At 33.6% G+C, this 25,654-nt stretch overlaps 1 protein-coding gene and 1 long non-coding RNA gene across 5 annotated transcripts in view; one reads left to right on the plus strand and one right to left on the minus strand.

Annotated features, from left to right (window-relative positions):
- LOC127698778 (uncharacterized) overlaps nt 1-25,654 on the plus strand; it is a 280,956-nt gene that overhangs the window by 73,783 nt on the left and 181,519 nt on the right. The gene's annotated exons all lie outside the window — the stretch shown is intronic.
- The window catches only part of LOC127698758 (ribonuclease Oy-like), a 38,098-nt gene that overhangs the window by 4,570 nt on the left and 7,874 nt on the right, over nt 1-25,654 (minus strand). Inside the window, exons 1-5 of one of the 4 annotated variants that reach the window (XM_052202428.1) lie at nt 9,784-9,896; nt 8,330-8,394; nt 4,498-4,576; nt 2,680-2,735; nt 956-1,025 (exon numbers count right to left, since the gene is read on the minus strand). The exons of 1 other annotated variant lie outside the window; for it this stretch is intronic. In XM_052202428.1, coding sequence (XP_052058388.1) covers nt 956-1,025; nt 2,680-2,735; nt 4,498-4,576; nt 8,330-8,379 — 255 coding nt within the window. In that variant the 5' untranslated portion in view covers nt 8,380-8,394; nt 9,784-9,896. Of the gene's footprint in view, nt 1-955; nt 1,026-2,679; nt 2,736-4,497; nt 4,577-8,329; nt 8,395-9,783; nt 9,897-21,151; nt 21,789-22,018; nt 22,091-23,336; nt 23,386-24,671; nt 24,786-25,581; nt 25,650-25,654 lie in introns of those variants that run through there. 2 more of the 4 variants (XM_052202427.1, XM_052202425.1) reach the window with 2 other exon arrangements.

Genomic DNA, 25,654 nt, shown 5'->3' on the forward strand with positions numbered 1-25,654 from the left:
TGATCTCGAGTATGTCGAGAATAATTCTCGTTGTGCAGTCTATACGTTGTCTACTGCAGCAACCTAACTGATTGAAATTTATTTTGAAACAACAGTTATATGAACCATTTATTTTAAAGGGTAATTTACTAAACAGGTTTTTTTTTTTCAATCAAATGGTATTACGAAAAATCTCTATGTAAATATCCTTAAAAAGATTAATATGCAATACATACTTACTGCATGGGAATTTGATGAAATAATTTGAAAAAAATGTAGGTATTCCTTGTGCCCCTTTAATTGCAGACTTCTCCCTATATTTTTTATGAATCGCAGTTTGGTCCGTCTTGTTTCCATTTGATAGAAAACCTTCATAAAATTTACCTTTACCTTGATGCTATTATTGCAAAATTCTATCTAAACTACAGAAATATACCATAGCAAAGTGACTTGAATTAAATCTAAAATAAACAGCAAAACATGTCACTTTCTCGATTTGCAACAATGAACGAAGACAACAAACAACTGCAGCCTCTACATTATCGGTTCTTCTTTTGGGATATACCACAATCTTCTTATTCACAAAGAGTATGGCGGAAGGTTTAAATTTATGTGAGCGCTCAATCTTCCTCTAACCTAGGACAGTCGTGTAACAACACAACAAAAGAAATAAATGTAGAAATCAGTTGAAAAGGGTTTGACTCATCCGTTCGGTACAAAACACAAAGACGAACAACAAAAATACAAAATAATATATTTATCTAAAGATCCTTTACTTTGAATAAGCAATTTGATTTGAAAATCATGTTTGCGTTGTTTTCAGATTTTTTAAAAATTTGAGACCAACATATGATTTTTTTATTAATCAAACCCATTTTCAGGTGACAAACTCGCATTGGTTTAATACACAGATTAACACAAGACTCCTCATTTACAGACTTTCTGTTAACAGACGTGGAATTGAAGTTATCATTACCTTTATCTTGTTCATATCGAAATGAACTGCTTTACAATACATTGGTCCTTCCTTTGTTCCCAAAGACGGCCTGAAATTAATAAAAAATTAATAAATTCATCATATCTTCTATGATGAATTGATGATGATTGGTCGATTAACGTCCGGTGGCAAGTATTTCATCCTTGTTCAGGAAAACATACCTTTTATGTATATATTTATAAACGAGCGAGATTCAGGCAGTTGAAGCGAGCGTACGACGTCGACGGTGTAAACTATTGTATAAAACTTTACATTTCAGAAAATAGGGACCTGGATACTAGTACTTCATCCCTCGTAAAAAAAATGTATTACGGTTAGTTTCTGTGTGGCATATATCCGTTTTCCTTTACCTTGTTTTCATGGTGCAGCGACTGATTAAATACCTTTTTTATATTGTATCACATGAAATTTATTCACTTATTATGAGCAATAATGTTTGGTTAGAATTACTGTTATGTACAAATGCCCGTCAGACTTGGACCAACTGACCTTGACTTCATTTCGGCATAGCGGTTCAGTGAACAACGTTAAGCTTACGCGATGAAAACCGTTTCTCCGGTACTACAATACTACTGTATATGTAATAGCTCAATTATGTATATGTATGTTCATCTGACAAAGTTTATTTGACCTTCATATCATTTTCATGAATCGTTAATAATTTTAAGTTTGACCATGATCAAAAGGCCTAAATCTTTATAAATTTTGTGCTTTCGAAGCGCTTTACTGGATTGCTCCCATCAGTAATGCTCAAACACAAACATTCGAAAGCCAGGGATGTAAAAGTACATATAAAATTTAGGAGCTATATGAGGGTGTGGATAGGGGTTTACAGAATAGAGAATAATGGGCAAAAAATAAAAAGAATAGAGAAAAATGGACCAAAAAAAAAAGAGAATAATAAGGCGCTAAAATAAAAAGAATAGGGAATAATGGGCGAAAAGTATAAAGAATAGAAAAAATGACCTAAAAAATTAAAGAATACGGAAATGAAGGACCTCATCCAGACCCTACTATATGAACAAAAGGAATTAGTCAAATTCATCAAAAGTCAACCTTATCTGAGGGATTTGGAACCTTAGTTTTTAAATAATTTGTAAATTTATCAAGTGAGGATTTTCGAAATGTAAGTTAATTTGGTGAAGTATATAGACATTTCAGCGTGTGTGCTTGCCCTCTTTCAAAGAAAATTCAATGTTCTCCTCTGTGTCTGTCATTAGATTTGAAAAAAGGGGGAACAAAACAACGATAGGTTCGGGACTTTAGAAAGGTCTATGCATTATCTATATATGTTGTTACATAAGGAGGGTCGGGCCCTTCCCTTAATCCACCTGAAATACGCCTCTGGTGATATATACTACACCACATAAAACATAATCATTGGAACTAAGGCATATATTATATTCATGAAATATCTTGCAATGGATACCTTTTTTCTTGTTTTTATTGCTGTAATTCTAATGGGGAGACAATCTGGACGAAATAGAAATCTACCTGACAAATGCCAAGTGCTTTTTCCATTCTTTTAATTATATATGTCCAAATTTTAAATATTTTTATTATTAACTTTACACTATGAACAAATATACTATAATTTGTTTAAAACCGCCAACAAATTTATTTCTTTAATGTATGGCGGTTCTAAACATTTTGCGTGAATTTATCACGCTGACCTGGCATATTCTGTGAAACGTTATGCTTACCATAGTCCGTGAATTGTAAAGGAATTGATGTAATCGGGAATGGAACATGTTTTTTGCTGTAAAGAAAAAGCTGTAATTGATTGCATGTTGATGTTTGAACTATTCTGGACGAAAATATTACAAAAAAATCATATTTAACAAAACTGATACCCATGCTACATTTAAATCCATTGGTCACTTGCAAACCTCTAAATCATCTCGACCAAGGAAAATACATGGCGGGCGAATCAAAGTTTTCATAATGTATTGAAAAATCTAGTGATAATTTTATCAAAGCAATTCGTTTGTTTTGTTAGCAGTTGCGGTTACGTGTCAAAAGCACGTTTTGCCATATAAACACCTACCCTGTCTAAAATCCTTCCCATTAAAATTTGAATTGCATGTAAGAATAAGCTGCAGACATTTACTCCGTCACATCGCTGGCACCGGAATAAGTAAATATAATTTTTGCTCGGTTTATCTTGACTATGTAGAGCAAGTCGATGACTGCTCATAAAGATATGTTGCCATAAACGTTATACACCCTTGTTTTAAATGACAAATAAACTTTCATCAGGAAAAGTCGAAATTGTACCATCTAAATTTCATTAGCTTGACGTTTAAAATGTGTTGCTTACATTGTAAATACAATACAAGCTGTTAATGAGTTAGAATATTCTTGCATTTATTTGTACTTTATTCCTGTCACGTAATGTTGTCATTTTAGCGGTATTTTTAACATTGCTATATAAGCGGGAGGTTTGGCTAGCCATAAAACCAGGATAAAACTTAACTCGTGCCAATTATTTCTTTATTTGAAACAAAGATAGATTATGCCCATTTTTTTTAATACCAATTCAACAAAGACTGATAGGGGAAACAATGGTGGTATTACCCCTAAAGCTTAATTCGAAGATGTTGTTTATATTTCGTGACTTTATTAGAATCGGTATTTTACATTACAATTTTCACTGTCTAAAATTTAAATCTATAACTAGATAAACCAATAGTCAGTGATATTGCAGCGTTATTTATGGTTTGGACATCTTAACCAATGTGCATCAACTATTCGTTTCTCGTTCTGGAAAATAAGTGCACGTCACAAGATTGTGATTTTTGTTTTTCTCTCGGTTGAATGAGGAATTAAGACAACCTGAAGTGATAATAGCGTTACTTGTTTTGGTTTCGTTATAGCCGAGATGAGCGGAAATTAGAAAAAAATATTAGCCTGTATTTCACCCGGCCTAAGCCATTTGTATCATTTTGCGTCAATCGTTCGGTGTCTTAAACATCTACAAACATACACAAAAAAATACTTCTGCTCTAAAATTGCCGGCCCAGTTAACAACAAGTTTAACCATAATAATCATTTGGTATCCCTTTTCAAAATTGAAGATTTTAATAAATTTTCTTGTCATATATCATTGTCTGTGTTATATATATTTCAATCATATCACCTTAATTTTATATGCAATGTTCTTGCTATTACTAACACAAACTTATATTTGGAGCAGTGCATATGTGCCGCCTCTTCACTCTCATTTTTCAAAACCACATTTAATTATTGAAATAAGGTGAAATCAGAAGATTTTTTATTTGAAATATTCATTACACATAAAATAATAAATAGGTTCTATGGCGTAAGCGTGTGCGGTTTTCAATGCATAGTCTTTAGAGAGGTTTCTATTCAATTGAGCAAAGCCGATGCGATCAGAACTTGGTCCTTTACCTGATTTTACAAAACCCCAATGTCTTTTATCCTTTTCAGCCCTAGGTAATGTATTGCCATTATACACAGTCTGAGCCATACTCGGCTTTATTTACATATAAAATGAATACCTCTTTCTTGCCCATCAGGCAAGCTGTTTGTGGCCATTCTTGTGTGAATATGAAGTGATCCCATCTAGCACTGTAAGCTCTTAAGCGAATATGCAAAAACAAATTAGAGAATGTAAGTACTGACATATTGGGGATGTTATTTGATAGAATTATAATACCTTTTTAATTTCATATTCAAGGTTCCATTATGAGTCGACTATTCAAACCTTCTATTTAGATAATTTCAAGTTTATATGTATAATTTGTTGTGCATGCACACGTATAAAAATTACGGTTTTTATCCAACGCAATCAAAGGTTTGAACGTTGTTTTTAATTTAGACCTATTTAAATTTTTTCGTTCGGGCTTGTATTATATTTACCTTCGGGTTTATATGATCCGTTCATCCTATTTCGACTCTTCAAAATTAAAGAGTCTATCCTAAATTGAGGTAAATTATATGGCCTTCCAAATACCGTTTCGATTCCTAACATCACTGAAGAGACATTAATTGTCGAGATTTGGATATGGTGTACAAATTTTTGAACCTCATGTTTGCGGTATACCATCTTTTCCGCAAGTTTATTGTTTTCGGTTTGGTATTAAATTAATTATAAAGATCCATTTTGTTACATCTTGTGATCCGTTTATTTGGCAATCGCAAATGGCAGTCAGCAGGGTTTAAGAACATCCGTTGTTCTACCTGTTAGTCAAATGCGTTTTGTTTAAATATACTTTTTCACTTTTCTGGTCTTTTGGAAAATGTTGTTTGTGCTGTATTTAGACCCCTCTACCAAGAAATTTGTTTTGCATGCACACGTATAAAAATTGCGGTTTTCATCCAACGCAATCGTAGGTTTGAACGTTTTTTTCAATTCAGACTTATATCTACACACATATATATATATATATATATATATATATATATATATATATATATATATATAATTCGTCTAAGCAACAGCCCAACAATGTTAGATCTGTAAATTTGCGGAAGCAAATTTTTGTTCTTCCCTGGCCGGGATTCGAACTCATTCTACTGAGATATCGTATAAACCAAGTTGAAATCCCTCAATGTATTTATCTTATCTGATTATGAAAGGCGGAGACGGATGATATTAAACAAAATCAAATACTAGTATGCCATCGCAAAATAATGTAACTATAATATATATCTGCAATCAATTCCATCTTCATGCCTAATATATCATGTACTGTGTTACAACTCTAGATTCTACTGACGAGGAAAGGTAACACTAGGCCACCGAAAGCAGAATTATTTAGTTCAGTCTAGGTGGCCGAGTGGTCTAGAGCGCTGGACACAGTGCAGGCGGTGTTGTCTCGATATCCTAATAGCATGAGTTCGAATCCCGGCGAGGGAAGAAGAAAAGTTTGCCTTGGCAAAATTGCAGATTTAACATTGTTGTGCTGATATTTAGAGTACTTATTAATATATATAAATTATCCAAATCCGGATATGGTGTACAAATTTTTGCACCTCATGTGTGCGGTATACCATCTTTTCCGCAAGTTTATTGTTTTCTGTTTGGTATCAAGTCAATAATTAAGATCCATTTTGTTACATCTGGTGATCCGTTTATTTGGCAATCGCCATGGCATTTAGCAGGGTTTAAGAACATCAGTTGTTCGACCTGCTAGTCAAATGCGTTTTTTTTTAAATATATTTTTTCACTCTTTTGGTCTTTTGGAAAATGTTGTTTGTGCTGTATTTAGACCCTTCTACAACGAAATTTGTTACATGCACACGTATAAAAATTGCAGTTTTTATCCAACGCAATTATAGGTTTGAACGTTGTTTTCAATTTAGACTTGTTTATATTTATTTCGTTTGGGCTTGTATTATATTTCCCCTCCGGTTTATATAATCCGTTCATCCTATTTTGACTCTTTAAAATTCACGAGTCTATCCTATATTGAGGGAAATTAAATGGCCTTCCATATACTTTTCGATCCCTAACATCACTGAAGAGACATTAATTGTCGAATCCGGATATAATGAAAAAATATTTAGCACCTCATGTTGTGGCCTACCATCTTTGCTGCAAGTTTATTGTTTTCTACTTGGTATTTAATCAATATAGAGATCCATTTTGTTACACCTTGTGATCAATTTATTTGGCAATCGTCAATGGCAGTCAGCAAGGTTTAAGAACATCAGTTGTTCGACCTGCTAGTCAAATGCGTTTTGTTGATATATATTTTTTCACTCTTTTGGTCTTTTGGAAAATGTTGTTTGTGCTGTATTTAGACCCTTCTACAACGAAATTTGTTACATGCACACGTATAAAAATTGCGGTTTTTTATTTAACGCTATCATAGGTTTGAACGTTGTCTTCAATTTAGACTTCTTTATATATATATTTATACAACTCGTCTAAACATCAGCCCAACAATGTTAGATCTGTAAATTTGCTTTCGCAAATTTTTTGTTCCTCCCTCGCCGGGATTCGAACTCATGCTACTGAGATACCAAGACACAAAATCGCCTGCACTGTATCCGACGCGCTAGACCACTCGACCACCTAGGCTTCACAATAATAAAGCTTTCGGTGGCCGGGTGTTACCTTTCCTCGTCAGTTTGAATCTAGCGTCGTAATACAGTACATGATATATAAGGCATGAAGATGGAATTGTTACAGATCAGCTGAAATATCTATTGTTAAGGATCCTACAAATTAATGCACGATACAGTCACAGAAATAATTATATTTATAAGTACGTCTGAACCAGTGACAACTGTACAACAGATTTATCCATCGGATCACCAGCAGTGATGGTGATACATGGCTGTGTACATTCTGTATATAAAACTCGTCTAAACATCAGCCCAACAATGTTAGATCTGTAAATTGGCTTTCGCAAATTTTTTGTTCTTCCCTCGCCGGGATTCGAACTCATGCTACTGAGATATCGTGACACCAAATCGCCTGCACTGTATCCGACGCGCTAGACGACTCGACCACCTAGGCTTCACAATAATAAAGCTTTCGGTGGCCGGGTGTTACATTTCCTCGTCAGTTTTAATCTAGCGTCGTAATACAGTACATGATATATAAGGCATGAAGATGGAATTGTTACAGATCAGCTGAAATATCTATTGTAAAGGATCCTACAAATTAATGCAAGATACAGTCACAGAAATAATTATATTCATAAGTACGTCTGAACCAGTGACGACTCTACAACAGATTTTATCCATCGGATCACCAGCAGTGATGGTGATACAAGGATGAAAATACATTCTGTATATATAATTCGTCTAAACAACAGCCCAACAATGTTAGATCTGTAAATTTGCGGGAGCAAATTTTTTGTTCTTTCCTGGCCGGGATTCAAACTCATGCTACTGAGATATAGGAATAAAGAAAATCCCTTCCGTCTTGTTATCATACTTTAAAACAGACAGACAGACAGATAAACATATAGACAGACAACCAGACAGACAGACAGACAGACAGACAGACAGATATCAATGCAAGTTCAACATTTATTCACATATGTATACGTGTGGAGAGGATCACACACTCGAAACATTTTATAGTGTTCATGTACTTTTTTTTATTATATTGAAAAATTATCAACAAAAAAGAACATACCACTTTGTGATATCAAAAAGTTCAAAAGCCAAGCCAATAGATCAAATGATTAATTATAAGCATAAAAATGAAAAGATGTGGTATGATTGCCAATAACAACTATCCACCAGAGTTAAAATGAAGTTGTAGTAAGCAATTAAAGGCCAGCGTATGACCTTCAACAATGAGAAGGAAAAAAACGTAGTTAACGGCGAACGAAATAGGTGTATCTGCATAATACATATTTCATAACTTACGTAGCTATTGATGTCAACAGAAAAATAGCTGTCATGAAGAATAAATTCATCTCACCATCAACAATCTGGTAAAAGGAAAAATCAAGAAAGAAATTAAATTTTTTCGCAAAAAAATTATTTACGTTCGTTTGATTTTTTTCAAAGTCATGTTTATAAAGGACTGTGGAAATCACTGCAAATGAATGACATAATTTATTTCGCGATTTAGTCGTGTTTTCCCAGAAATGTCGATATAACATATATAGATAAAAAGTAAAATCACAAAAATACTGAACTCCGAGGAAAATTCAAAAAGGAAAGTCCCTAATCAAATGGCAAAATCAAAAGCTCAAACACATCAAACGAATGGATAACAACTGTCATATTGCTGACTTGGTACAGGCATTTTCTTATGTAGAAAAATGGTGGATTAAACCTGGTTTAATAGATAGCTAAACCTCTCACTTGTATGACAGTCGCATCAAATTCCATTTTATTGACAACGATGCGTGAACAAAACAAACAGAAACAGATTCCGCCACGGCATCAAGTGTGTTACGATATTTCTCCACTCGAGACAGTTAACTTTTAACATTTAAAGCGCGAGGCTTTTTTAAATTATCAAAAATCAACTGCTGAAAATTGAAAAATATCGAAATACACGAGTTTCTTTAATGATTTTTAGACGATATCTATACAAAGTTTATCCTTCCTTTTCAAAGATTTGCAGAAAGTTGTGTTCTTTATATGTGACGTCATCAGGCAGGGTCGCCTTTTTTCATGACGTCACAATAGGAAATTTAGAAGATTCCAAGAAAATTTTACGTCATAATTATTTGCCGAGAACAATTTTTTTTCTAGAGAGGAGAATTATTTTTCTAACATCGATCGAGAATTGTGAAAAAAGCATGAAAATTAGAGAAATAATACATAAGTATCAGGAAATAGTTTTTTTGTTTAATTTTGTCTAGAGAAATCGTATGTGACGTTCCCTCCCAAAACATTGAGATCTAAACTGCAAAATGGTCGAGTGATATACTAGTATTTCATACATCATACAAATCTGAATTCTGTTATGGTTTATTTTTGGTGGCTACTGACAAAATATCTTATAAAAATATAGAACCAATCCCTTCAAAACCGACACTGTTTTGTCAATTATCAAAATCATCTCTTTTGAATCATGTCAGTTTCAAAGAATATGATATACATATCTTTACCTACAGCAAACTACCGCGTCCAAAGTACCGTCGTTTTATACAATTAAACTCATATTTTAACCATCTTATGTTCTTCGCCTAGAAGATACAGTTTTTCGACAATATTTTTTCTGTGCTGTCGCGTTAGTCGTTAAACACTTTCAACAATCAAAATGAAACCATATTGACTCCTTTCATCTACATTTTTAGTTTTTTCTGTTGTTAAAAAAACTAAAAGACATTTAGACATTGATAAGGAGTAAATTATCAACTTACGTGCTAATAAAGACAACAATAACAATCAATCATGTGTTAGGATGTTAACAAAAAAGTCGTCAAACAAATGATCATATGATCAAGCACTTCCTCGTATGTAGTTTCCGTATAAGTCCTATGATAAGGAACAGTTTTAAATTCTAAAAATAAATTTCATGTTTGTATTTAAAATATATTTTATAATTAAATATTTACCTTTGAACAGATATAGACCCAAATATCTTATCCGATCTTGTTGACTACAGATATGTCTTGAATTAATAAAACGACAACAATGCGGATTGGTGCGAACTTCAACTACTATGCTTGCCAAACATTATTGACAAAAAATATTAAGAAGTATAATAAAATTATATTGATTCTGGCAATAATTTCACTGAAACTGACACCACCAGAATGTTGGATACTTTGTCAACTCAATTTTTGCTTGTGATGGACTTCCTTCTCAACTGAGGCAGAAGGCATTCCTATTGGAGCAAACTGTGTTGTTGTTCCTTATTTGTATGAGACAGCTTTCTCAGATGAAGTAGGAAAAAAAATAAACAAAGACTATCCCTTAATTTTTACGTTATTTTTTTAGAGAATGTCTTCTCATTAAATATTTCAAAGTTAAGTGACTGTGTTAATCATGTCTATCCCATTGAACTTGGGGGGGGGGGGGGGGGATATCTGAGTCTCATACGATCACATAGCATCTCATTTCTCCCGATGTAAAAGAAAAGGTTAATGTTATTTTGCTTCAGTTATCTGTTATCATTTTTGGTGATATTTTATTTTTCAATGTTCATGCTTTAACTATGTTTTGATCTGGTCAATCCTTAGTCCTGAAAACTGTTTTCATTTCAAACTTTCACATTGAATCATAAATGCGGGTCAAAAAGTGTCCATGTATCGATGGTTTATACTTTTAGTAAGGTCCTAAGGAATTGGGAAAGATGTATTTGTCAGTCTACTACTGTAAAATGCCAGTTCAATAAAAGTGAAAAAACGTAATTTTTAAACTGGTGTAACATGAAAGTTGTCACTAGTGGAGCAGGTAATCAACAGATGTTTTTACAGGAGTAACATGATGAGTGTCATTAGTTAAGCAGAAACTGCTAATGCTTTTGAAGCACCTAAGTACACCTCTGTAAGATTCTTGTTACTCAATATATTTTTCTTCTGTATCATTTTGTGGACTTTTTCTGATTTCATCTGCCTTTCTTCAATTTACATTTTAGTATTGCCTCCTTGCATACAGTAGTATACATTTTTTAGGGCAATTAAATATAAGGCACACCATTTTTTTCAGTGTTCAATGCAGATTTATTAATTAACCTTCATCAGACATACTAAGAGACCAAAGTTTGGTTGGTTAATGATGTATAAATATCAAATAAAGTCGGAATCTTGTGCAAGAGGTATACTTTTGAGTTTGTTTATTTGAAGATAAAATTGCAAAATTATCCCCTTGCCTATTCCAAATTATAATGACGTCTTTGAAGGCTACTGAATGCCTTTGGTGCCTTCATGTGTCAATGAGGGATTTATATAAATCATAACAAATAGTATAGACATCATTATTATCTTGACTACACCTTGTTTAAATTTGATCTTTGATGAAGACCAGAATGAGATACAAGAAAAATACCCCCCCTCCCCAAACAAAATTAAACTTCACAAACTGATTTTGTCATAGAAATCATGAATTGTAAACTATGTAAATAGCCCACTTTACAGTAATTCCTGTCTGTCAGCATTTCCTTGATTTTCATACTACAGTGTATATATGTTGCCAATACAGTTGTCATGTGACTCTTCTCATTTTCTTTTGATATTACTAGTATTCCTTTATCCTGAATAGGCATAAAACAGTTGCCACTGGACGTTAAGTACGCAACAACAAATCAAATTTCCAGTCAAATGTGGGTGTCTACGACATATAATGATTGAAAAAGAATCTTATATACTGTAGACCAACTAATTTTCGCGAGCGATTTATTTTTCCGACTTTCGCAATTAGAAAAATAACGCGAATATAAATCGTCGCGAATATGTAAAACTTGGATCTTCCCTTATTAAACTACATCAAGTTAATCAGAAAATCGCGAAATTAAATAGCCGCGAAGTGGACTAGAAAGTGTTAAACGAGAAATAAAGTATCCGCGAAAATAAGTTGGTTTACAGTATATTTAAGTATCGATATCTATAAAGATATTTGATCACATTTGAAAAGGGAATATAAAGAAGAATTGTTTCTAAGTGACCAGTCCTACTATCATTCTGTCAACAATTAGCTTGCTATGCAGTGCAAACAAGAAAATAGTTTAATGAATCTTTCATCAGTCAGAAACAAAATATAAATTAATGCAATGCATTTTGAAATTGACAACAAGCTATGTCTCCTTATTCATATATTTGTTAACCTGTCCAAACTTCACAAAAAGACGATTCATAACTACAAATTGACACATTCCCCATTTCCATTCTAAATTTTAAAGAAAGGGTTCCAATTATAAAAATAAGGAGATTGGTATCCTTGCCAATGAGACAACTATCCACCAAAGTTCAAATGAAGTGGATAGTCTTCATGTATTCGGCTTTGAGCGTCAATATAACCTGTACTCTATTGCTTCCATCAATCATTACTGAGATTTTGTCATCCATCTCTTTTTTCCATAGTATGGCTACACCACCATAGCCTCTACGAGCAATCATACTCAATTTTGGATTTTCGTCGTTAATGCTTTTGGCTGTTACAATCATTTTTGTATCAATAGCATGTAAAAGGTGCTATTTTGATTTCAAAAGCCAATGCTCTTGTAGGCAGCACAAATCTAACTTCTTGAGGAGTTGTTTTAGGTATGTCATGTTCCGTTTTACACTTTGCACATTGAAAGTTCCTATAGTGATTTGCGATATTTCTTTATGTTTCTAAAAATGGTTCTTATTCTCCTTTGATGGTCTCATGTTTGGTAAAGTGTTTTTTTTTTGGCGAACTAATCTCTGTATTTTGACCATGGCTTTCGTCGTCAACTGATCTTTGTGTTTGCAGGGTTTCATTAATATCACTTTGACTTGGGTATTTTTTGTAATAGTTTTCTAGTACATCCTTGCCATCTATGTTGTTACTGTGGATTTGTTCCGTTTTTATGAGAGGTGCTCCGTGGTATATGATGTTGCATTTATGTACATTTGAGCTCCTTGAGCTCTTCTCACAGCATCTTGTTCTTGTATACATGTTCTGTTTTGTATATAGCTGGAAGTTCACAATTTTTCAGGCTGTAACCTTCATTGTTGGTTCTTTGTGTTCCCATACTGTAACATTGGTGTTCTATTTGCTGATTTTTTTGGCGAGCCAAGGTTTTATTTTTTTCATTGTTAATAGGATCTCTGGTTGATGAGATTTGATCCTGTACATTATTAAAAGGATGTCTGTTTGCTGCATGTCTGGATGAATTATAGACTTCATCATGAAGCTTAACATTTGTATCTTCCTTATTGATTTTATTTTCTAATCTATCAGTAATGGTTTGCTGCAACTTTGTTTTTTAATTTCATCATTTCCATTTGATGACCTATTTTGATGTCTCTTATCTCAAGCTCATGCTTAAATTTCTCAAGCATGCCTTCATGTTTATCAATGTAGGATTCCTTGTTTACATGGTGTTTTCTGCATAACCATTGTTCTTGTTCATTATTGGTCATCGTTGTACTCTTGATTTCCAGTTGTGATCTGAGTAAATTGATTTTTTTTTTGTAATTTCTATTTACATCCTCTAGCATAGCTATTCTTGCTTTACATTGTAAAAGCTGTCCTGCAAGTTGTCTTTCTTGACTATACACTTCTTTGGTTTCATTAGCCTTTTTTGTTTTCGGTTTTATTGGTATCTTCAGGGTTGTTTCTTCTTCAGAGATTATAGCTCCTGTTTCAGCATACTGGACCCCTGTACATATCGCTTTATTTTTTTTATGCTGCCTGATTTGCTATTATTTCAGCCATGTTCTTTTCTTGACTGTAGGGCATAGTTTGGTCCATTTGTGTATACTTAAAGCATATATAGTCATTATTTATGTCCTCTACTTGTCCTACTCTATCTTTTTCACAGTGAGCATGCACGGTTTGTTCACATCAGCAGCAAACATATGTTGGGGTAAGGAGTCCATTCACAAATTTAGCACAAATGCTACATAGTATCACCAGCAGAGTGTCCCCACTATTATCAGTACCAGTATCGTTGGCATCCAGCAAGGTGTCCCCTCTAGTCTGCTTATATGGCATGTATGTTGTTAATACCAGCAAGGTGTCCCCACTAGCATTTAGATTTCCCATTATATCTTTGTGTATCCTTTGGGTCAGCGAGGCGTCCTCATCGTCCTTAGTCATATTAAGTTCTGCCGATTTATCCAGCAAGGCGTCCCCACTAGATTGTTGTGATCCTGCCAGCGAGGCGTCCTCACTAGCATGATTCTGTCGAGATTCTAATATATTTTTCCAGCGAGGTGTCCGCACTAGAGCTCTTATGTAAGGTTCCTCTTTGATATGTTGTGATAGCCAGCCAGGCGTCCCTACAAGCTGAATCCAGCGAGGCGTTCCCTTAAATTGTTGTGATCCTGCCAGTGATCCTTCCCCACTAGCATAATTCTGTATGAGTTGTGATGTTTTGTCCAGCGAGGCGTCCCCACTAGATTGTTGTGATCCTGACAGCGAGGCGTCCCCACTTGCAGGATTCTGTCTAAATTGTGATGTTTTAACCAACGAGGCGTCCCCACTAGCCTGCAGATCATTATCTTGTGCATAAGATACAAGCGAGGCCTCCCCACTATGGTTTGCTCATTCACTGTTGTATTATATGCTGTTCTTGTTCTATTCAGTATTTCTTTAGTATTCCTATAACTTTCTGGTTGCATTCTCTCCATACATTGCTTAATCTGTTGTTCAATATGTTTATTCAGTTGTGAGCAGTTTCCTTGTCTATCCATACTAGCTGATATATCCTGCAAGTGCGGTAGAAATTCCTGCCTACCTCGACCATTAACTTTTATCCGGGATGTTGTGTGGAAACGGTTTATGCGATACTGCTGTTTATTGCCGTTTACATTTATTACAGAATATGAAGTTGTGGTGCAAAGTCCATGTTTATCTTTTTTGTCTTTTGTCTTTTGCCTGTATCTTATAGCTTCTATGGTTAGCAAAAAATTCTGTCATGGCCGATTTAAGGGTCTCATATGCTGCTAATGATAGTTAGTATGTAATTCTCATGTTAATACATAAGTAGAATATCAGTTTGTCTGCTGCATTGTTCAAGCTTTCTGTCCATGGCCTTTCTTTTATTAAGACTAAAATTTTCATACTTTGATGGTGTAAATATTGATGGTTTGACTTTATTTCTTGCAGATGTTCGTGTAGCTAATTCCATATTATTATTTTTTCTTACTATTAGTTGAACTGAAATATATGTATTAACTTTATTAATACCAGGTGACAGGTACAGATTTATTTTGAGTTTTTTTATTCTTTTTTTTTTTTTTTTTTTTGGTGGCAGTTGTGAGAAGCAGTCTTGCAGAGTTTTTGTAGCTATTCCTCTGAGCCAGAGCCTTGCGAGTATCTTTTAGGGTGAAACCGTCGTCTTCAAGTAGTGAAAGATTGGTATAGGTGGTTGTTTTACCTTTCGAGTTATGGCCCTTCGATCCTCTCCAGAGATCTTGGATAAATTTTGGAAACCTGTTTTCACTACCGTTTAATCGTCTGATTTCTTGGTTAAGTTCATCTAGTTGATACTCAAGTTGGATATCTTGCTCTTTATAATCCTGGTATTCAGTATGCCCTTGTTTGTAGTTCCAATGTTGAATGGATATTGAAGGCACCTCCAGAAAAACAATATCAGATCGTATTATTCTAGAATTAATAGCTTCTTTCAGCTCTTGAAATTTACGAATAATTCAGCGGATGTTCTTGTTGTTATCAGAGTCTAGGGATATAAGCCTTGTTCTCTTGTCTAGATTTGTAATATCACAAGTTCCAAGCCAGATGTAAAAATTGTAAGTTTCAGTAGCATAAAGAGTTGTGGTCAGATTTTTTTACCCAGTTTATACACTTCTGGACAGTCCATCTACTTTTCACGATAAATCTGATATTCAGGCAGTGCCCAGCAGTGATTTCTCTCTATGTGTACTTCCCTTTGCTGTCAGATAGTATCACACTTTTCTAATGACTTTTTTTTCTACTCACTTCTCGAGGATAGATATAGAATTTCCTGCAGGATTTTAATACTTTATTCTCCGACATGTAGAATTCTTGTAATAAAGTTGAACGGAGTAGAAAAAGGGTGGAAGAAATCAAATATGGCGCCCTTTTGATGTATGGCAGGAAAGGGGTGACCGGTCGAAAAAGGAATTTTATAGTCCCTGTGTTGGTTTCCGTGCGAAAATAGTGTTTAGTGGGATGCGTTAATCACAAATAAATATACGGTTTGGGTGCGGGTGTGTGACAAAGGCTTGCATACAATATTTTTCTGTGCTATGTTACTTGTGTACGTCTGTCTTCACCAATCACCTGACACGCTACGCTCCCTCTAAAATGGTCACGCCGGGGTGGAGAGTATCGCAGTGAACACTAACAGCTGATTTTAATGAGATTGAAATGTATACACTTTGTATCTTTAATACCAGAGACAACTTTTTTTCTGTGTTAGACTTGTTAAATATGAAATGCTGCTTTAGTGGCGGCGTGCAAAGAAGCAAATTATGGAAGTCAGAACATGAGCAACACGACGTGTGCGAATCATTTTGGATCACCTGCAATCACCCCCGGATTTTGGTGAGGTTTGTGTTGCTCAGTCTTTAATTTTTCTATCTTGTGTTTTGTGTACTGTTGTTTGTTTTTTCGTAGTTTTTCCTTTGTTTTGTCATGGCATTGTCAGTTTGTTTTCGACTTAAGTTTGAATATCCATTTGGTATCTTTCGCCTCTCTATGACAGGGTTGTAATCAATGTCGTTTATATATGACCAAATTACTGATATAATCAGATGTTTATTTCCCATATAAATTTTACCACAGATAAAAGGATAATATAAAAGGTAGGAATGAAATTTTAGGTATATCTATTAGTCAACAGGTACCAGAGGAGATTTTTTAAACATATAAAATCTCGTCTGGTACCTGTGGTTTAGACAAAGCCAGAGGAAGGTCAATATTTCTGTCAATTATTCGCTACCTCTTTATAAACTTAATTAGGCATATAATTTTTCTTTTTTTTTCTTTCCAACACAATACCAACCGTTAACATTGAGCGTTGCATGGTCAAATAGGGAAACTTGTGAAGAAAAAGCATGTAAACATATTTAAATTGTTTGTGTTTGTGATTATGGCATAACGATTGATAAACGGATGTTTATATTAGATTTTATTTACTTCACCATAATGATCATGTGTAGGTTTCATAAAGTAAAAATATAATCTTGTTTCAAAAATAATATAATCAAGAGTTAAACGTATATTATTGTTTACGAATTTAATTGATTATTTATCACGTCACCTATGCCTTTTAATCTACATCATTATTAACTAAATATATATATATGATTCTTGTCCTGGCTTATAACTTCCAGATAACAGGATGAAAACTTTGTTTATTGTCATCTGTATTTTCTGTGGGACTTTGGTAACATTAGTGTATGGAGAAACCACACCAGTTACCACCGGAGGCACTCATAATAGTGGTAAGTCAATGTATATCAAGTTGGTGGTGGATTTATTTTTGGGGAGTTAACTTGTACTTTTTCTTTTGTCCGACTTATTTATTTTTTTAAATGGAAATTTGTCTACTTTCCTCTAAGCTAAAACAGCTCAGAATAGCATTTTCGCCTGTGTAGTAACTATGAAGAGAAATTAAAATATTCCCAAGAACTGAAGGTTCACATATCAATTAACTCATATTAAAAATATTGAATAACCTCCTGGAAACCTCCATGATATTAGACATATTCGTCAATATGTATTATAAACTAGAGGTGTTGATTACCTTGTTCTATGTGCATTTTCATCAATATTCTCTCTCCTACAGACTTGAAAGTATTTCATGACGAATATATTTTTTCTCGATCATTTTCTCTCTTTCTTCTATAGCCCAAAATACAAAACATATGGGTAAAATAGTCTTTCAAGGACAATAACTTTTATAAGAAATGAACTTTCAGTTTCGGCTTTGTTGACCTGTTGTAGAAATTGTCTAGCTGATATATTTTTTTTCTGTACAGTTTCTCTTTATCTTCTTTTGTTGTTGTCCAAACCATAAAAAGTGTTAAAATCGTCATTTAAGGACAATAACTCATATAAGGAGTAAACTTATAATTTTGGCGGTGTTGAATCATTTGTAGATCATCTCTTGCTCATCATTTTTGCTATTTACGGTTTTCTTTATTTATTAAAGTTTTTGCAGAAGATGCTAAAATTGGATAAAAATAATCGTAAAATAATCATTAAGTAATTATTTCTATAAGAAGTCGACAGACAATTTCCGTCGTCTTGACAAATTCTGTTAATCATTTTCCTGGATGAGGTTAAAGTTTTTGGTGAAGGTAGTTTTTGATGATGTAGAAGTCACATCAACTTGAAACATCGTACACATGTTCCTAGTGATATTATTTTTCTAACATGTATGCTAAATTAAGGTTTTGATCCCAATAGCATGGTTCACTGAACCAGGGACTTTCTAAAGACTGTCTCTGACTGAACTTAGAAATGTGATATTGTAAAAAAAATACATTCTCATTTTGTTAAAGGTAGTTTATGATAAAGATGAAGTCACATCAACTTAAAACTAAGTACAAATGCTCATTATGATATGATCTGCCTAAATTGTATATCCAAATTTCATGGTTCGCTGATTATGGAAAATAATAGAGCGAGTGGGACATCTGTGTGATTTATTTTTGAAGAATTTAAGGAAAAATTGTCATCCCGACAAGCAAAAATCCGTTTACAGTTTTTTCTTTATCTACTATATTTTTAGCATGAAATGGCAAAATTGAGATAAATTGTCATTTGGGACAAACACTCTTAAAAAGGGGCGAACAGCGATTTCTGCCATTTGACAAATTTGAAGCTAATGTCCTGATGATCGTGTTTGGTATTTAATGTTTCTCTTTATCTGTTCTAGTTTTCAAGGTAATCAGCAAAATCGCAAGAAAATGGTAAACATAGTCATTAAGGCACAATAACTCCCAAAATTAGTCCAGCCACAATTTAAGCCATGTTGGCTTATTTGTAGATCTTGTCTTGCTGATCTTTACTGTTTACAGTATCTCTCCCTATCTATTATTGTTTTCAAGATAACAGACAAAATTTAAAAAAAAAAAGGAAATAGTAAAATTTGTCATTTGAGGGCAATAGCTTCTATAAGGAGAGGTCTGACAGTTTTGAACGGTAGGTAGATCTGAACATTTTGAATCCTCTTCCCCTTTCAGATTTTCAGATAATAAACACACCTATGTTTTATTTTAGCCATGTCGGTCATGTTGGTTGGTATGCACACATTAAAACTAGATACCCTTTTGATAATGGCCAAGTTTGGTTCCAATGGATCCAGCAGTTTCCAAGAGGGACGAAAGATACCAGAGGGACAGTCAAACTCATAGATCGAAAACAAACTGATAAGGCCATGGCCAAAAATAAAAGGAGACGATTTTTGTAAAAGTTAACGAAAGGACGCAGAGTGATGAGAATATCTCACTTGACCCTTTGGTTCAGCTTAGCTAAAAAGGGAGCACACTATTTCGAGTCCTGTTTCTTTCGTTTTTTACTATAAAAACTAACATTAAACCTTTAAAAAAACTTTGTTGAACAAGCCCGCCACTTCAAAGATGATAGCCAAATAAAAAATAATTAAGGAGATTAACAGGTAAAAACTACTGTCTTATAATTGTCCACATGCATTGAAAGCTACAAAGGCGTGTCTCATCCTTGATATGATAAGGCACCTTCTTATCCTATATATTTTTAACAATGCCATTAGAAATAAAAATTGTCATAATCAAAATTGGGGAACAGTAAGAAACAATATTATTTTGGAGTTCCTAAAAATAAAGTTTGTGACTATTGAACTGCAATTAGCAATGACAGCAATAAGGAGTCATTTTTTAAGCACAGTATCCTATATATTGCAAATCATCATCAGCCCAGTAGTTTGATGTTTTGTGTTGAACTACCATTGATATGGTCACAATTAACAGCGTGCAATTAAATGATTACTAAACCTTAAGGAATAAGTTCGGTAAGGGTCATATTTGGCCCCGATTATAAAGTTCAACGTAACAAGATAAAAAATGTTTTAAGTTGACTTAAAGACATGTGAGAAAGTAAAATAGAACTATTAGTGTCAAAGTTTTATTCTAAAGCGTTGATTTTTACATCCCAAATAGGTCAAAAAAAGAGATTTTGGCGAAATTTGACAAAATCGGACTGCTTTCAACCAAATTTAGGACCAGGAAACATAGAGCGCAGGCGCCGACAAACTAGATATTCAAGTTATACATGTAAAATGTCTTTAGAAACATTATTTTAAAAGATCTTTTTTGTCGACGCATGGGCTCTATGTTTCCTGTCCAATAATCAATGGAAATTAACCCTTTTTCATTGATTTTGTTGTGGAAAATCAAAATGAGTACTATTTGTGACGTCATGAATAAAACGTAGGTACGTAAATTTTAAACAAAATGCTTATTTCCTATCTAGTCACTGTATTAGCTTTGATTCATTGTGATATTGGTCAATAAATCCTAATTTGAAATTTAAGCTAAAAAAAAGGGGGCCATTTTAGGGCCTTATCGAACCTCTTCGAAACATTAAGGATTTTCTAAACCAGTCATGAATAGATGACCAAAGATGTATTTGGTAAAACCTTTCGAAAATTTGAGAATTTTAATGCCCTTCAACTTCTAACTTTATTTGGCCTTTTTAACTTCTTTGTTTTCATCGTCACTGATGAGTCTTTTGTAGACGAATCTAGAGTCTGGCGTACGAATTTTAATCCTGGTATATATCTATGATTTGACCTCGTTGTGTAGATAGCATTAGTGTCTTGTGTTATTGTTAGGTAAATACAGAATACTGGCAGATGTCAATTTATCATTATGTCCTTTTCTTTACAGACTGCTTGTTGCTAACCAAACCAGGGCCTTGTAGGGGATATTACCCACGATATTCTTTTCGATCAGGAACGTGTAAGGTGTTCATTTATGGCGGCTGTGCTGGGAATGCCAACAATTTCCTCGACATTGATGAATGCCTAAAAGCGTGTTTGCCAGCCTAATAACCATTTAGAGCTGCTAGGAAAATCGACCACGTCAATATAATTAATTTTGCATTTAAAGAGTAAAAATACGAAAAAAAACCTCAAGATTCTTTAATGCCCTGACAAAACCAACAAAACAATTTGCTTAAAAAAAAATAGATGGGAAAATTTTATTTATGAAAATATTAACAATAAAAAAAAATCTGATGAATAAAATTTTGGAAATTTGCATACATTTTAAATGTAATCAGTTTACAAGTAGCACTGTCCTGGTTATAATGGTTATGCCTTTTTTTATTTCATACAACTATACTTGTGTAACAGGCTCATAATACAGTCAGCAAACTATATATGTATAGAGAACACTTCACTGTTTGTTATAAAAAACACAAAAATGGAAAGTTAATTTATTGCATGTTAGCTATAATTCATCATGTTTATTTCTGCCTATGTAAACATGAGCTACATTGTACCAGCAACAAATCGTGTACCCTATGTGTAAAAACAATTGCAATCGCATAAAATTAAGCAACATCATATATCTGTTGTTCTCCTTTATGATTAACTCCTTTTAATCTCAGGAAAATATATCTTTCCTCTACTACAAGATTGAGTTTGAGACCGTCTGCTCCAGTATAAAGTCGAGTCATCATTAAGGCATTCGATAAGTTTAAACTGTTTGTCCATACATATCCTTATTTCTGCCAGTAAGTAAGTTTGTCTTTTACCTAACTGAAATTTGAAACAAACGCATTTATTAATGTACACTGTGAAAACACAATTAAAATATGTATGAATATCACATATTGATTGATATAAACATGAAACGTTACGCTTTAGTTGGTGAATCATCCATTTTCAATAGTACCATATGATATGTTTCCATAAAATTACTTACCATTTAGGGACCTACAAGTAAACAAAATACTGAAATCTTTATTTAAGATTAATTATTACATTACCTTATATCTGTAACATTGTAAATTTGGCACTACTCCAAGTTTCTTTTGAAGAACACTTTCTATTGTTTTAGTCTGTAAAAAATGAAAATAACAGAAAAAGGATAAAACATAAATGAATGTAACATTTGTGGAATCATTTCATGATAGGTAAGCTTTAACCAGACGGCAAATTTTGATATCCATTTCTGGGACTATGATTACGATTGATTGACAAACTAATGAAACTGTTTTTTTTATTTTGTTTTTTTTTTCTTCAGTTGCTCGAATTCCATGTAGGAACCCATTCAGGCGAGTTACATGAACAGTGCTTCTTTAAACAGACCCAGGGTAAAAGCTAATGTGACCCATTCCCTCTCGCTGAAAGTACTGAGGTTCTCTACCGTGGCCCGTTGTATATCATTTATTGTCATGCATTATTTCCATAAAACAATTTCCTTTCGGTGACAGTCTATATATATGATCACGTTCCACTGTGTACAAAACGCTTCGTGAAATAAAGATATTCTCTTTTTAATCCCGGAACTTGACAGTTACCAAAGAGACAGTACTATATGATGCTATAACGTTTTGTGTGTTTGAGCTTTGGATTTTGCCATTTGTAAAGGATCGTGGAGTTCGGTATTTTATTTTATACTTTACTCGACTTGCAACTAAAAATTGACAATTGGAGTCGGTAAGAATTGTACAATGCTAGTAAAAAGATAAGTTCAATTCGTGTTGTAAACCTTTCAAGTCGGGTTTCAAAATTCTAGCAGCAATATATCTCTCAAGTGATATACAACCTTGTGATTCCTATTTAAAGATTGATGATTATCCTATAACATTAAAATGCAGCTGTTTCAATAAACCAGATAGTCATTTCAATAAGTAATGGGTTTTTTTCTGCGATGCTCGGGGATCAAATATCCGTAGATCCAAAACCAAATACAAAACTTTCAGGAGCTGATATACTTGTTAACCGGAAAAAACAAAATAAAACGTAAAACAATCCAGAAAAGGAATCAGAGTAATGCATGAATGAGATACAGCCTTTCACATGAATTCCTGTGTTTTGTCACTTCAAATTTTATTAAAAGCAATCATGTCCTTACCAAAGCAGTGGGGTTCTGGGTTAGTGATATTCTCGAGCACTAAGGACTAACCAGCAGAAATGTCGATCTATTGTCAAAAAACAGAATATATCGCACCAATTTGAATTTATACGATGGGCAGTTCAATAAATGATGTTCCAAGTTCAAAATAATCATCAATCCAGAATAATGGAAAGATGCGTCTTTGTGTTATTTTCACATCGTATAAGAACAAATATGATACTTACAACGTAAGGTGTTGTGTCATTTGGAGTAATATTCATTTTACTCAGAAACCTATAATGAAATGAATATTTGCACATCAATTATATGTCATTTTTTTTCTCTCCTAATACTCGTTGTATTTACACTTTTTTTTATTTGATGCATGATGAAAGAAAGTGTTCGAATTTTATAAATAATAATTATCGTTTATGCTTGAATTATACAATGTTTGGTCATTCTAAGGCGCTGCTGGTGACTATCAAACTATTAAACAAAACTTGAAACAAATAACGATAACACTACTCAATATTTGATCATATTGTACGTAGCATTTTTATCCAACGCTAGTTCGACATTTTTTGTTCAAAGCGGTATTTTAAATTAATGTGTTTTTCCCCGATTAAATATGAAAAAAGAAGATGTAGTATGAGTGCCAATGAAACAACTCTCCACAATAGACCAAATGACACAGAAATTAACAGCTCTTGGTCACCGTACGGTCTTCAACAATAAGCAAAGCCAATACCGCATAGTCAGCTATAAAAGGCCGCGAAATCACAAATGTAAAACAATTCAAACGAGAAAACTAACGACCTATTCAATGTACAAAAAAAAATGAACGAAAACAAATATGTAACACAGCAACAAACGACAACCACTGAATGACCTGCTCCTGACTTGGGACAGGCACATACATACAAAATGTGGCGAGGTTAAGTATGTTACCGAGGGCTGTATAGCCAGTCAAGGTCCTGAAAAACTCCCATCATCATCATGTTAGCGGGATCCCAACCCTCCACCTAACCTGGGACAGTGGTGTGACAGTACAACATAAGAACGAACGATAACAATCAGTTGAAAAAGGCTTAACTCATCAGATGGATAAAAATAGAAATACATATAATAAAAACATAGAGTGGACGTGGCCGGGTACATCCCAACAACAAAAAGACACTAAGTACAGATCTGAGAGTATTCGCAGTTACTGACAGCTGGTTTAAAACCACATTTTTTAACGTTCGAATTGATCAATTGTATTGAAACATGTCTTCGTCTTAGATATGCATGACATATTCGCCACTTCACGTTTAACAACCAAAAGATTTTTATCAATCTACCTTAAAGTACATTTTTTATAATGACATAATAATGTTCTTTGTATTGTGATTTTTTTCAAACGTACTTTAAGTTCCATAAAATACTACCAATCATATCTTTATAGGGGTCTGTCACATCGAAATGTTGGAAATAGCAGCGATGATTTTCCTCGATCCTATCTTGTTCCATTTTTATTTTCATCGTCTAACATCGTAAACATTTTCTGTGTTGGATTTCATAATACTCATTTTAAAACTTACCTTGAAGCATTGTATATTTTCATTAAGTCGAGTGTTTTCCTAAAGAACAAATATTCTGTTCCAGTTGTGTTCAGGCTTAAGGCACATGTTCCATGCGTGTTCCATTCATGTTTCCTGTATTCGTACAAAGTTTAATGTTGTGTATATATAAAAGTTATGTTGAATGTTGTCTTTGTCTAAATAATAAATGGTTCAAACATTTTTCAAGTATTTCAAAAGCAAAGAATGGCACACCTGATATCAAAAGTTCAGCATAATGATTCATTAAGATACTGTCGTCTACAAGTGTCTTCATAGAGAGAAACCAAAAGATAAACCGACAATGTGTGAGGTTAGGGTTTTTTTGCTCCGTTTTGTAGGCCTCACTCTGACTTTGATATGAAGAATAGCAATTTGAGCGCTTTTCCTTTGTTTTTTGTGTGTTTTTGCTTTGCATGTACTGACTTTGTGTCATGGATGGATGAATACCCAATATCCTTCGTTTTTTCTATTAATAGAACAAAACAAAATCACAATAGGATAACTGTGTTAAGGTAATAAAACACACACAAATTCACAGATTTTGAAACTAGGCAATGGTAGATCCGTACTGGTTCCTACTTTATGATCTGAACTATGGCAATTGAACTGGTAATTTATTCCAATTCTAACTAACTCTTTTGAGGAGCACAACTTTTAGCGTTTATCTGAATATGAGTAAACTTTGTGAGTGATTATATATTCCGTACTAGGAAATACACCGCCATGAAACGTCATGTGCCAGAAATAGTACGGTAACAACTGTTACTATTGTATCAAGTAGGATGATGGAAGATCAAGAGGTATCTAAAAATGTTAGAAATTGTAGTCAAAGTGATAAAAGTTATTCAGTGGTTATATACCAATGGTAATAATAATGATAATATCTTACCAGAAATCATTAGGAGCAGTATTGCTGTAAATGTTTGGCCAAGCATGCTGTAATTCATTTGTAAGATTCTGGA

Source organism: Mytilus californianus, unplaced genomic scaffold (genome assembly GCF_021869535.1).
Source record: "Mytilus californianus isolate M0D057914Y unplaced genomic scaffold, xbMytCali1.0.p SCAF_4, whole genome shotgun sequence".
NCBI lineage: Eukaryota > Metazoa > Mollusca > Bivalvia > Mytilida > Mytilidae > Mytilus > Mytilus californianus.